This window comes from Pagrus pagrus (assembly GCF_965226575.1).
Source record: "Pagrus pagrus genome assembly, chromosome: 2".
In the NCBI taxonomy this organism is placed as follows: Eukaryota; Metazoa; Chordata; class Actinopteri; order Spariformes; family Sparidae; genus Pagrus; species Pagrus pagrus.
In genome coordinates, this window is record NC_140186.1 from 20,220,161 (window position 1) to 20,235,076 (window position 14,916).

General features: G+C 42.6%; 2 protein-coding genes across 2 annotated transcripts; one reads left to right on the forward strand and one right to left on the reverse strand.

The window, feature by feature from the left end:
* Positions 1 to 820: 820 nt before the first annotated feature.
* Positions 821 to 6,670, forward strand: LOC311267589 (CCN family member 1-like). Its single transcript, XM_084370736.1, has 6 exons — positions 821 to 998; positions 1,856 to 2,069; positions 2,864 to 3,111; positions 3,748 to 3,886; positions 4,315 to 4,496; positions 5,374 to 6,670. Exons 1-6 carry the CDS (start codon positions 948 to 950, stop codon positions 5,677 to 5,679), a joined length of 1,140 nt encoding a protein of 379 aa, XP_084226862.1. The 5' UTR covers positions 821 to 947; the 3' UTR covers positions 5,680 to 6,670.
* A 137-nt stretch (positions 6,671 to 6,807) lies between these two features.
* On the reverse strand, positions 6,808 to 13,500 carry LOC311267583 (ATP-dependent RNA helicase DDX39A). The gene is made up of 10 exons (XM_084370724.1): positions 13,392 to 13,500; positions 12,262 to 12,469; positions 12,024 to 12,151; positions 10,481 to 10,757; positions 9,996 to 10,114; positions 9,112 to 9,243; positions 8,791 to 8,900; positions 8,401 to 8,545; positions 7,909 to 8,056; positions 6,808 to 7,057 (listed from the first exon to the last, which is right to left on the reverse strand). The coding sequence occupies exons 2-10, from the start codon at positions 12,467 to 12,469 to the stop codon at positions 7,041 to 7,043; spliced, it is 1,284 nt and encodes a 427-aa protein (XP_084226850.1). The 5' UTR covers positions 13,392 to 13,500; the 3' UTR covers positions 6,808 to 7,040.
* Positions 13,501 to 14,916: the final 1,416 nt, after the last annotated feature.

Here is a 14,916-nt window from a genome sequence, read left to right on the forward strand (position 1 = left end):
AGGAACCTACCGCTGCCTATCAAATTTCCTTCATCAAACGAGGCCTCTGTGTTAGGGCAGGTGTGGCTGAAAACCTGTGGTTGAAAAGGAAGACAGCGAGGGGGGAGGAGGGGGAGGGGGAGGAGGCCAACCCTCATATGAGCTGCCCTTAAAACAATAATCCTGCTTTCACCCTCGACTCGAACCATTCTTGTGGTTGGAAATAATAGTCAGAGGGAGACAGTCCACCTGAAGTCAAGATGAAGCATTCAGAATGAGAAAACAATCAAATGAACCTTTAAAAGCCATGGAAACACATTTTCTCAGGTCATGGGGTGTGTTCACTCTCTCTCTCTGACAGCTGCTATTATCTTACTATTTGCTTAATACACTCCACTTTAATTCTCAGCATTGGCACCTACCTTGGTCTGGAAAAACAGAGGGAATTCCTCCCCCCTCCTTATTTTTTTTTTTTTTTCCCCCAGAGGTGGAGGTCTTTTTAATGCTGTCTGGCCCCGGCTGAATATATTTACTTAGTGTTGGGAAGGTGGTGGCCACAAAGGCAGGAATGTGCCTAAGTGTGACTTGAAAGCGGCTGTTACATTTTAATTTTAAACCCATAAAATAAATACAGAGCGGCCCAGAGATTTTTTATGAATGGCTGCATTCATTCCAAACCACGCCCACTAATCAGCGAGCTCACTCCGTGGGGAAGCCACGCCCCCTTGAATGTCGGGGCTGTTGCCTGCGAGCTGATTGGCTGGGGGGCGGGGTCTCCTAGAGGCTCACCAGCGGGTATAAAGTAGAGTTTAGACGCTTTCCCCGGTAGAATAACAAGGAATACGCTTCAAACGACACTGAAACTCAGTGTGAAACAACTTTAGACCAACAATCTACCAGCAGGTTGAAGCTTAAGGATATTATTTTATCTTCACTGGCGTTTTTCTTCAATTTATCACAGGCTAATCATGGCGTTTCTGATATACCTGACTCTCCTGACAACAGCCGTCATCACACAGGTAAGATGTTTCTCTCCTGACTGAAGCTCCTCTCTGAGCCCAAAAAAAAGTCTGCGCACAGAAATTAAAGATTCAGATTAGTGCAATGTGTAATCTGTCATGGATAATGTTGTCAAAATGTGATTAAACTTTGACCTCCAGGCGGGGTACGATCGGCATAAACATCCCCTGGTGTAAACAAACCTCAAAATGTATTTTTAGAAAAGCTCTCAGACTCGTTTCATCTTCAAAGACTCAGTCCTCATTAACCAAACATCAGATTAACTGTGATGACTTTATGGCTGTCAGCCTATAAAGTGGATTCAATACAAAGTTTGGCAAATAAAGTTTAGGTGAGCTTGTTATCACTTTATTGCCGCTTATAAAATAATGAAAAGTTGGCTGACCCTGTTGGTAATGAGCATGTCTGCTCACGTCCTCCTTTCTGAAGCACAGTGACAAGTTAATTCCTACAAACAGTAACAAGTTGGCTCTAGTGCTGAGAGATGACTCAAATCACGAGCCAGCAGGAGACTGTGTGTAAACTCTGAACTGTCTAGACACTCAAGGCTGACTGGCCAGCAGTGACTTGACTTACAGCAGAGAGAGGCATGTAGAAATCAGTCACAGTGTGTGTGTGTGGATAATACAAAATAAAAAATGGGTGTACCAGAGCTCTTCCTCACGGGGGAAGAAAAGCTGGAACTAGTGCACTGAACACCCCTCATGATGACTTTGGCACTCTGGTTGCCAAAAAGCTGTTTTATGTCTGAATTTTCCAGTCAGGTTCTCAATGTGTGGCACAGAGTTGTCAAGGCTGTGGAGCTTGACCACTTTGTCTTGTCTGACCATATGATCTCCCTCTCTGCGCCCTCCAGGTGACTGCTAGCTGCCCAGCGGTGTGTGAGTGCCCCAGCGAGCCCCGGCTTTGTCCTCCAGGAGTTAGCGCTGTGCCAGATGGATGTGGCTGCTGCAAGGTGTGCGCTGCGCAGCTCAACCAGGACTGCAGCCCCGTGAGGCCTTGCGACCACCACAAAGGGCTGGAGTGTAATTACGGCAACGATGTGACCATGGCCTGGGGCATCTGTCGAGGTGAGAGAGAAGGGAGCGATGTTACTGGGAGAGAGGGAATTTCACTTAGGAAAAAAGCTGCTTTCTAGTACAGCTACTTGCACTGCTCCCGTGTTCATGTCAACCTATTCTAGATTTATTTCTGTATTCTATATTTTAAATGAACATTGTGTATGTGCTGTAAAAGGTGCTACAATGTACAAAGATATCCCAGAAATGTGTGTTAATTGACCCTCCTCCCCATACAGCCAAAGCCATTACATCTCAGTGATCAAACAACATGTAACCTTGCATATACGGGAACAAGACAGGATGTATTTTAATGAGTAGTCAATGTTTTATGGCAGCAGCAGGGGGTTTCAGAGATAAAAATACACTGTCCATCTGCACCATGCCGGTGCTGCCCCACTAACTATGAATAGCTGGTCCGTCCATGCATTGGGGACAAGGAGTCTGACACTTCCTGTGTCCTTATTTCCACTGACCTTTCGTTCTTAGTGGTAACCTGTGTGGTTTTGTAAACTGGTGCAATGTGAAGTCATTGTGTGTGTGTTGGCAAAGCCAGGAGAAGATTTGCTCAGCAGGGATCGTTTCAGCTGTTGGAATAAGTCAATGTGGTGAATTCCTGTGAACACACCCGCTGTAAACGGCAGCATCATCATTGGTCCCTGTAGACTTTAAAGCATGTCCTGTAGAGCGATGCATCTCTGGGATGGTGCCAGGAATACCCCAGTTGCCCTGTGGTTAATGCATAACAACCAGTTTGTGTACTTAATTTGGGTGTCGTTAAAGCTGAGTGAAATGTGTCTTTCCAGCAAAATCAGAGGGACGCACATGCGAGTACAACGGCAGGATCTACCAGAATGGCGAGAGCTTCCGTGCCGGCTGCAAACACCAGTGTACCTGCATCGATGGCGCTGTCGGCTGCGCTCCTCTCTGTAGCAACAAGCTGCCACCTGCCTCACCATCCTGCCCCTACCCGCGACTGGTCAGGATACCCGGGCAGTGCTGCTTCAGCGTCGACTGCCATAAGGGCACCTGGCGGCTCCCACCTAAGCATCAGGTTTGTTTTTTTCATGTAATGACCAGGAAACGAACCAACAAATAGGAATTTATTCAGCAATACCAAATGATGGAGGTACAATCCATCATCTTCCACTGTGGTATTCTTACGATGTAGAAAACAAAGGGGACTGGGATGAATTATTTTTACAAAAACCAAAATAAAAAAATGTTGATCAACTAATCAGCTGATCGACAGTTTATTTCAGCTCTTCATTTAAGTAAGTTCCAGTTTTAGACTAAGTGCATATGCTGCTCCGTTCCCTGCAGAGTGTATGGACAAGGAAGTGTGGACACCAACTTGTTTTCTTATTTCTGAGAAGCACATTGATCACATCTTGATAATAGAATGAGAGTTGTCTGTGATTAAAGGTTATAAAGGTTGGGTGAATATGAGATATGAGACTAGATACTGTTCAACAAGTGCTATAATAACAACAAAGATTCATGGGTTTGTAGGTTCAAAGAATTAAAGTGTTTCTCCTCTGACTGATTACCCTGGAGTAAGCCTTTGATAGTCAGGGCGCCATGGTGTGAGTAACACTGTGAAAAAACAAACAACACATAGACATGACTGCGGTACAGATGAATCCCCAGTAAACAGCACTGTCTCCTCTAATCTTTTCTCTTATCACAGGTGCCTCCAGCACAACAACACCTGCCCACACCTCAGCACCATCCTGCCCCGCACCAGCCTGACAACGAGCTAGCCAACGAGCTTGCTGACGTCAAGTCCAGCGGCTGGGAGAATGAACATGGCTACAAACACCTGCCTGGTAAGAGACAGAGACTGAGAGAGGAATATTTAGTATTTATTACCATGGTGTGACTCACATTTTGGTTTTGTCACATCCTCTTTGAACACTTTATACACAAATGTTGTTGTTTATAACCTTTTATTCTAGGATTTTGCAATATAAGTAATACGAAAGTGGTCATGAGAAGTGAGTTTTATAGCCTAATCCAGTAGTTCTCTGAGATTTAAGCTAAAAAATGTGTCCATTTATGACCATTTGTCATTATTTGTTATTGTTGTGTTCTATCCTGTTAATCCGCCTGCGACCGCTCAGATTTGAAAGTGATCCCCTTGATGGGGTGCCAAGTTACCACCAGGTTGGGAACCATTGACCTAATTGATTGATTGATCGATTTTTCTTTTTCCCCTTGCCTTCCCCCCCTCCTCCGTTTCTCTGACGCTCCTCAGAGTGGAATCACCTGAAAGAGAAGAAGTGTCCAGTCCAGACCACTGAGTGGTCCCAGTGCTCCCGCAGCTGTGGGATGGGCGTGTCTTCTCGTATCACCAACAAGAACCCCCAGTGCAAGCTGGAGAGAGAGACGAGAATCTGCACCGTACGACCATGCCAGGGCCTAACTGCCCCCACCAAGGTGAAGTAGGCTAAAGGAGACGTAAACAGGCATAGAGCATAGGTCACTTATCCATGACTTCTTATCATAACAATTTATCTCTCACACAGTGAAACCTGAATACCTCATGATAACACTTATCAATAAGGCACCTCTTATCTGTCCATGTCTGACTACGCATGGAAAAACAATACCTGCACATTTTTCTGCTTCCTTGGTTCACTCTTTAGACGTCAGTTCTGTGAAGCATAGAATGAATAAATTAGATGCTCTGCCGCTGTGTAAATATGCTCTTAGTGCTAAAGCCATCTTTATCCCGAGCTTAAGAACAGAGATTATCTTAGCGGTACTTTTGGGAAGCTCTACATCCAGTGGGAACTGGGCAGTGCTGATTTACTCAGCGGTGTTTTGGTGGCAGGCAGGCGCCTTTTTAAATATAGTCCCCCACCCCCGGCATTCCTGCCAAGCAACTGTCCATAGCTAGGCCCCGTCTGTGTACTCAGAGTCGAGGGAAGTGGTGTGTCTATATTAATCCTCCACGTTGGACACACACTGAGTGATCTTTTCTCTAGTCTGCTGAGTTAAAATCTCTGGTGCCAGGAAAGATCACAGGTGTCGGTGAGTTTAACAGAATAAACAAATGTTAAATAAATTGTTGATTTTAAAATTAATCACTTAATCCCAGTCCCTGTTTTGGCATAACATGTCGAAGTGTGGCCCTCTTTATGTGAAGCTAATGAGTCTGAGTGCAAAGCAGCTTAAATCTGCTGTTATGTAAAAGGACAGGGCAGATAGAAGTCGACCTTTATTAGATTTTACAAAACTTGTTTTGGGGAATTTTGCGATTAAGGCCAATTAGAAAGAAAAGACTGTGACATTCTTATTTTTACTTCCACAGAAAGGGAAGAAGTGCACCCCAGCCCAGAAAGCCTCAGAGCCCACCCGCCTGTCCTATGGAGAATGTGTGAGTGTCCGCCTCTACCGGCCCAACTACTGCGGCGTGTGCACGGACGGACGGTGCTGCTCGCCACGTCGCACACGCACCGTCCCCGTGACCTTTGTCTGCCCGGACGGCGAGCGTTTCCAGAGGTCGGCCATGTTCATCCAGTCTTGTAAATGCAGCGACGACTGCGGCCACCTGAATGAAGTGGCCCTCCCTCCGCAGCACTGGATGTACGGAGATACACACAAGTTCATAGACTAGTACTGAGGAGTTTTTTTAATTTTAGTGTAATGACTTTCTTGATGAAGGAAGATGCTTCGAGACTACGAGCCTTTCTTCTCATCTGGCTCCGAGTGAGTGAAGACCACAGGCACCCATGAAGGGCCGCCTCGGTTCACAACCATAAAGGCAACTCTTATTGTAATACTATTGTGTGACCGGAGTGGATTGTACACTCGCCTGCTCCTGTTCAGACGTGGGACCTAAATTAGAGCCCTGAAGCACCCCTGCACTTCCTCCACTCTGGACTGATTGCTGGTTTAGGTGTTGAGGATATTATTTTTTTTCTTTTTTGAGAACCTCAATTCAGAGGGGAGAGCGAGAGAGGAGAACGAGCAACAAAGCACTTTGATTAGCACTGAAACTTTAACTATGACAGCAGTGCACAAGGATCACCTCACCTGCAACAACAGCCAGACATACTGTGATTGTGGATGACTACATATCCCACAATGCACTGTGATACTCAGTGACAAGCAAAAGAGTAACTTTTACAGCTTTATGAACATGAGCAGACTTATTTGGCATGCTGACATGACAACCCATGAGACACATTTATACACAGCACTGAATGACTGTTTTGTGATAATGCAATCTTCAACCAACAGGCATTCAGCGAGGACTGGACCAATGCCAACTGATTTCTTGTTTGTGCATTAAATGCAGTGTAGAGAAATGTCTTACACAAACCTGTTATTTTGGATCACACTGTACTCTGTACATATATTTTCTTTATTTGGATCCAAGTTTGCATTTCGTCACATTCATACACATTCTCTGGGTGTAGACACAACAGTGAGGCTGTCACGTTTTGTAGTTGCTTCATCCATGTGATAAAACTGGCTGCCGAGCTCCAGTTTCATGTGGTTTTATTTTAAGTCAACTTGTACCGTTTCAAACTTGGCAGCCAGTTCAAAGTGGCTGCTTGGGAAAACAGTGGCTATGTCCACATACTATGCAGATAGCACCCTCTGCTTGTGAGGTTTATTAACTGCAACACAAAGATTGTACTTTTTGATTCGCTGTACTGTTACTGTATGTTTAATGTAACATCCAACACACTAAATGTTTGAAACTAGGTCAAATTAAAACAAAAACAACACCATTGCATAAGGTATAAAAACTTTATTTCTTCAATCAAAAACAATATATCCATGGGTTTAACAAGGAAAACACTAAAGCACTCTGCAAAGACAGGATAAAATTACAAAAAAAAAGTTTTATCATTATGAATTTTCCAACATTTATGGTGGGAGGGGGGGACTTTAAAATAAAAGTTGAGGGGTTTTTCTCCACCAAAACACAGCAACACCAAGGGCCGTACACATCTTCACTGGAAAGACTCATCTGGACTGTTCAACTGCGAAGAGAAAAGTGAAAGTTTTTCAGATTTGAGATCACAGGATGTAACGGAGAAAAGTAGAAGATGACAAAGATGTCGAACATCAGTGTGATTACACAGTAATACTTTGCCTTATGTGTCATTCCATGTGTTTACAACCTTACATCATTGGATTTTATCCTCCAGTAATGTGGTTAGTCATTGTGTTGGTTGACATGCAGACTAATATCCTGATGTCTGATAATAATTTTGACTTTTTTAAGGCTGAACAATATGGTCAAAAAGTCATATTGCGATGATTCATGATTAGTGGGAATGATCATTTCTGCATTCAAATTTTCATTTTTGCTGAAGAAAAAAAACGTAATCATGATGATGTGACATTTGTTGAGGTCTGTACCAAATAAACATGATTTCTTGCATTTGGAGAACAAGACTGTTGCACTACAGTACTTCATTATAATGTAAAGTCGTTTGTCCCATTTTAACTTTATCAAAAAAATTGCAGCTTCTTGCAATTTGGATGCTGCACTTTTCATTTATATAGTTCAATTAAATGTGCAGAGTTAAAAAAAAAAAACACTGTACAGGCATAACTTCAACTTCTGGAAACTGCTGCCTCTGTTTTCTGCCCCCACTGAGGTATCTGAACAGTCTAGGTTTAACACACCAATTTGTGGCTGCCTGCATCATTCAGCTCTAATATTTTCTCACTAACAAGATTAACGAAGGAGACGACATGTTAACACATCAATGGGTCACCTAAAAACTGTTTAAACCCAGGATATTAGTATACATGTACAACACTTGGTTGCTGAACGCGAGCACCATCACATGCAAGGCAGCTTGTGAGGGACGACAGAACTTACTGTAGGAGGAGATATCGATCTCATCTGGTAGCTCTGCTACATTGACCTCGAATCGGTCTTGGACGTCATTCAGGGTCTTAGCGTCCGTCTCGTCAGACACAAAAGTGACGGCCAGACCTTTGGTCCCAAACCTGCCGGCACGGGCCACCTGAGGTACAGAGAAAGAAGCTCGGGCTTAAAACAGGCTCTGCTCAAAGCACCAAATCTATAATGAAGAAAGGGGTCTTAAAATTACAGACAACGGTTCAATCTCATTGATTACTTCTGATTGTACTATAGATTTCTATTAACATTTTCAATTACAAATTATATTATAAAACATTGACTAAACACAACATCCACAGTAAAGGTACCTGTGCCTTTTTACAGGCATCACATATAAACAAAGGTATTTTGGTAGTTTTTTCACGAGCTACATCTCTTTGTTTGTTTTGCAAATTAAAGTAAACATATTTGATACAGATGACATAAAATGATTAAAGCTGGACTGACTCTGTGAAGGTATGTGTCAGAATCCTCTGGCATGTCGTAGTTGAAGACGATGTTGACTCGCTCAATGTCCATGCCCCGGCCAAACAGGTTGGTCGCAACCAGGATCCGCCGCTGGAAGTCTTTAAACTGCTGGTAACGGGATAACCTGGGGTGTGGGAGGCAACAACAGGACGAGGAACAAGTGAGATTCTAGTCTAGTGAGCAAGATTAAGCACATTAACTGCCAATCAAACAAACAGTCTCATCACTCTGTTGGCCATTACAGTACTGTGCTCTTTTCCACATTTTTTCATGTTCAAGACATTGAAGCTGCTGTTGAATCCAAGATCATGGTGGATTAGAATAGGTAGAAAGCATAAAATCAAAGGGAAATAAACCAGTAGCCATTACCGCTCCTCCTGTGCCATGCCCCTGTGGATGGCGATGGCAGGGAAATTCTGCTCCACCAGCAGCTGAGACAGAGCCACACAGCGATGCACTGACTTGACAAAAATCACCACCTGATGGGAAACAAAAGGAAAAGATTGCATATTTTGCTGGGATAGGAGAAACCATCATTGAGATACAAACAGGCTGAAATCAACATAAATATCTCCCTCTAGAGGAGACATACATACGTATATTTTTTAATATTAATCCTTTTCAAAGATTTAAAATATTTTAATACGTACATAACTGATTTAGTATGTTGTTAAATGCGTCTAGCTTTACCTGGTTGAACTCGAGCACATCAAGCAAGTCGAAGAGCTTTCGGTTCTTCTCACTGTCCTTCAACTTGCAGTAATACTGCTGTAAGCCGTGGAGAGTCAGCTTTGTCTCATCATCTACAAACACTTCCATGGGCTGTACAGCAAGAGAAGAGTCAAATATTAGTCTCAATAACACCAACACACACACCTCTGCACACCACATCAGAAATGTGAGCATGAAACAAGACACCTTGCACACACACAAGCAATGTGGTAATAACATAAACACATGTTCGTATTTGTCTGAGCTCTACATGATACAAATCTCAATCTGAATGTGCACCAAAGTTCTGTACATAAAGTGTACATGTTCTCCTGGACTGCAGCAAAGCCAGGAGGACTGGCTGTCCTGACCGAGCCAAATCTGCCTAGGAGGATCACTTTACCCCTCTGACATGGCCACTTATGACACTGACAGCCACAAGTGGGCAAAGCTACGAGGGATGATGCAACCAACACTGAACAGCCCTAAACCATCAAAATATAACAGATACAAATCAATTAAAAGCATGGCTTTTTGCAAAAAGAACGATGACCTGAGGCGTCTGCAGCCATTGTTTATCCTTTATTTATCCAGGGAGAGTGAGAGCCAGCAGGTTTAAACATGTCTTTAATCGATCAATGAAGCCAGCAATATTCATGTTGTAAAAAGACTAACAAGGCCATGTATTCCAATTAAAAACAGATCTATTAGCATAAAGATTGCTTCCACTGTATAGAGGATAAAATTTACATTGTAAAAGACAATCAGCTTGCAGCTCCTTTCATCTCTGCTATAGGGCAAATCAAACTGAATGAAATGGTGTCAAATGAAGGTTTACACATCAGTAAATCCTCATAACTCACATCCTGCATGAACTTGCGGCACACTGGGCGGATCTCTTTGCTTAGCGTTGCACTGAACATCATAACCTGCTTCTCATGGGGTGTCAGCCTGAAGATCTCCTGGACGTCACGCCTCATGTCTGTCGGAAAAAGAAAAACAATAGTACTCCAAAAAAGATTCATTGCTTTTTGATTCAACCTTGTCGACAACAAATTAGAAACTTTCTAACCATGCTCATTATCTCTAAAAATCAGGTCATTTTTCAAGTTTATTTTTGAATGAATAAATGTGCTGATTACTGCTCTTTAACTTGAATTCTGCAATGTCAGCTTTTTGGGGAAAATGCTATGGAAAAAGTAATGAGATGAGCAGTAAGAGAAGATGACTGAGATACAGAGCAATACCTGGGTCAACAGGAAGCCTCCAGTCTAATAGGTTGACCACAGACCCAACCAAAGCTACTTGTTTCTAAACACTACAATATTAAACACTTCCTGTCACTCACCCAGCTGCTCCAACATCTTGTCGCACTCGTCAAGCACAAAGTGCTTAACGTTCTTCAAGTTGAGGCTCTTGTTGGCAATCAGGGCCAGGGTACGTCCTGGAGTCCCAACGACAATGTGAGGGCAATTCTTCCTCAGGACCTCCTCGTCCTTCTTAATAGCCATGCCACCGAAGAACACAGAGACCTTGACGGTGGGCATGTACTTGGAGAAGCGCTCATACTCTTTGCTGATCTGGAAGGCCAACTCTCGCGTGTGGCACATTACAAGGACAGACACCTGGTATAGAGGGAATAAAAGATACTGGTCTTAGTAACTGTTTTGTCATTATGGAGTGCATTACCTGCGAACAGCTAACCTTTGCTGCCTGTCTTCAGGACCTGATGGACCTTTAGTAATGATTCAGAAACAGTTCCTTGATCATACCCAAAGGTCATTTAAATGATCACTTAGAACTTAAAAGGACCAAATCAAATGACACTTAAAATGGAGATCTCAGGACACCATGTTGGCCATGAACCACAACACCCCCAGTGTTTCGTTTAGCTGGGAACCTTTGTTGCATGTTATGTCTATCTGTGTGTTGGGCAAGAAATGAGAATACATAAATAATTAAATTCAAAAGAGAGGAACAGGGATATCTCAGACTTAAATTCCCAAACTGAAGCTGAGAGCTGTATTTTGTTTGTGATCATAGTTCTGACCTGAACCATTCATAAAATGGTATTATACTAAAGGGCCATATACCACAGTCCATACTAACAAGCCAATGTACATGCCTCTGTTATTGTAGACACACCTGTCAGGAGTGTTTTCCACTTAATGAAGCAAACACAGAACATTGCATTGAATGAAGCAGCTGTTGCTGTTGAACCAGGCAAACAGGCCAGTCCTGTGTCCAGCTCACACCTTTATAGATTGTGTGTCTTCTAATCAGAGTCTCTCTGAAATATCTGTACTTGTTATGGGGGTCACGATTCTCCAAATTCTTGAGTCGATTTGTGTATTTCCCTTTCTTTTAGCACAGATGGCTATGCCATTTTTAAACTAGTCTAGTGTAGTCTAGGGTCATTAGTTTTAAGCCATGGTAACTCTTGTGTTTTAAATTATTTTCCGGCTTGGCTCACCTGCTGGACATGACACTGGGAGCATGGCTAAATCCTCGATTCCGTCTTTGATTTCGAAGGTCGAGATTGTGGCATCATTTTGATCGATATCCGACTTACAAATGAGGTCGTGACACCCCTGGTACTCATGGTTCCATAAAAAAGTGCAACACATATGCCTATCAAGTTTGTGTTCCCAAATACAAACTATTTGTAGAGACATGGCATATGCATCTCTTAAATCATTCAATGCATATGCAAGAGGCCTCAGGTCTGAGAACTAAGCACAGAATTGACATCTACCAACAACCATACAAAAGTAATCCAGAAGAGTTAAGATTTTCACCACCTCATCAGCATGTTCAAATCCGAGATAGTTTGAAAACATTACTACTCTTTAGCATGAAAGACAAGCAAACATAAATAATGGCGAACTCACCTGACCATCCACAGGTTCGATCTGCTGCAGGGTGGCCAGTACAAACACCGCCGTCTTTCCCATACCAGACTTGGCCTGACACAAGATGTCCATGCCCAGGATAGCTTGGGGAATACACTCATGTTGCACTGAAAATAAAACAAGTGGAAATTGTTAGTGAGGGGGAACAATTTTACGGACTTACAGAAACAGTAGGAGTTAATGTGGAGGTGTAGGAAAACCCACAACTGCTATTCACCTTCTGATGGATGCTCAAAACCACAGTCGACAATGGCACGGAGCAGCTCTGGTTTGAGAAGAAAGTCCCTGAAGCCTGAGCTGTGGATGGATACATAGGACCCCTTCACCTCCTTCTTGCTTGCGGGGGTCCCACTCTCGGGGGCTCCCTGGGGCTCCTCGTCTTCCGAGTAGTCCAGAAGTTCATTGTCAACACCAGTCTCTGCCATCTGTATGAACAGGAAGTAAATCTTTATTTAACAACTGCTCTCAACCATTGACTGTGTTAAAGTCCCCTTTAACGTCCAAGCTCATGTTTGAGGAGAAGGCCAGGTGGTCTTTCACTTTAAGTAATAATTGGATATTGGAATATCTGGTTCTGCCATTTTAAGGGTATTACTTGTGTCCATATTAGAAATAAGCAAATGTATGAATTGGCTGTGTGTTATAAATTCGCTGATTACGAAACAGCGAACAACAAAAATGTTGATACAACCATAACACGACGATGAACTTTAACCCAACAGCTGTCTCGAGCATTAGCCAAGTTGGCAGCCGGGTTAAAGGATCACTTGGCTAACGTTAGCAGGCCGCAGTCGCATTTCACGACAAAGTGAATTAATTCTTGAGGAGAAGATGTTAAGATGTTGCCCTGTGTGTACAGACTTGAACTACTAATGTGGTAAATGGCATCTGTCTGACTATTACCACACCGCCGACCCAAAAGGATCCCACACGAGACAGCCCGTCCATAAACAATGGACACCCCGTCCTTCTCCCTCATTCAAACCGGCTAGTTAGCAAGCTAGCAGCTAACAGTTGAACGGGACTCACGAATTACTTTTAACAAGCATTAAAGCTTCGTGACTAACTTCTCTAACATTACATCGTTAATTAAATTATATTGTAAAGTGGTCGAGCTCACAATACCCACAATAATTAGTTAAACAACTAAAGGTAATTGGCTAAGCGAACTCCAAACGAAGCTAATATAAATGCGGCTAGCATGTCGTGCTACAAAAGCAACATCTCAACGCCCCGACGATAGATACCGCTGCAGAACACTCAAAACATTTCCCCATTATTAACAATTACATACATTTACAAACTGGCGAGTCTGGCGTGAAAAGTACGCAGGCACCGCAATATTACCTTGCTGTGATATTTTGTGTCCCGCCGATGTCAATGTGCGTGATACTGGCGAGTTTGCGAGTGAACTTCTTCTTCTTCTGTAGGTTTAACGGCAGGCTGCATGCTTGCTGACGCACTACCGCCCCCTCCTGGAAGTGATCGACTGCTACAGTGTGCGGGTGGATAAACATCAAGTCATGCGGGACAGTGCTTAGAGCTGTGTTTTTGTCACTCAGACTCACAAACAAAAACTATATATATATTGTTTAATACATTTTCTTAAATTAATGACAGGATTTTCTGTATTTTTGGAGGTTCCGACACGTGAACGCTAACTATGGAACCGTAAATCTCCTTGACCCCAAATTCAGTCAGGGAAAATAGTCAGAGAACTGCAATATTTAATAATGTGTTATATGTGTACATAAATGTAAAAATCATGTAGATATTTTATGTCGTAATCTGTTTACGGTGACTGAATTGTTCCTGCTGTTTATATATTATGATGCAGACAATATTCTTTATTTTCACTTTTTGTCTAATGATGGGATGTACTATAAGGAAGAATAACACATTGTTGTGCCATGACCATGAAGGATATTAGACTGTCCATCCATTATCAGGCCTATAGTTCCCATACAGCATTGAGTATCGGGAAGCAGTTTACACTTTGGCCACTTGATGGCAATAAAGTAAAGACATCTGGCCAGTTGACAGATGGCATTAAATGTCGTTCAAACTGTGCTCAGATTTGTTATACAGCACGAATGCTGCGAATATCCCTCAAGGCCCTTTTTTTTTTTTTTAAAGAAACAGAATAGGGATCTAATCAGAACTGGATTAACAGATGCCCCCTCCCGAATGACTGTCTGTCTGTTTCTGCTATGGAAGGCCACAGGATCAAATCTCCATTTACAATTCAATTCAGCCCAACTGAATAATAAGAGGAGATGCATTTGACTTCCCAAAATGTTACAGTGATCACAATACTGTTTATGTATCTCAGAGGATAAAGAACATGTGTGATTTATGTGAGAGTGAACCTCTACAGTCATTTGAACATCTTAAAAACTAAATACAAAATCCCCAGATGTAATTTCTGTAGTTGCCTCCAAATTTGAGATTTCATAACCAGAAAATTTACTTTCCATATCAACATCATCATGAGTAGAGCAGTTACTGCGTTTGTTTCCATAATGTCTTAAGCCAGACTGATGCATTGAATGTGGCAGATGTTGCACGGACATGGCAAAATGAACTTGGTATAAACATTGAGGAGGATAAATGGGATGTGAACCATACAAGGAATATATCAGTGTGTAACTGTGCTGGACTGTGCAAACATATGAAGATCTCTCCCAGTATAAGGCATAACATGAATCCCCAGATTTAACCTTTGTGCCTGAAATGCAAAAATCTCATTTGGGACTTATACTCGTTGTGTCTGGTTCTGGCTCAAAAAACAAGCATATTTGTGGATATTTTGCAACATATAGAAAAGTGTGGAGTGTTTTCCTCTTCAGTACTTGACCCATCTGCTTCACTC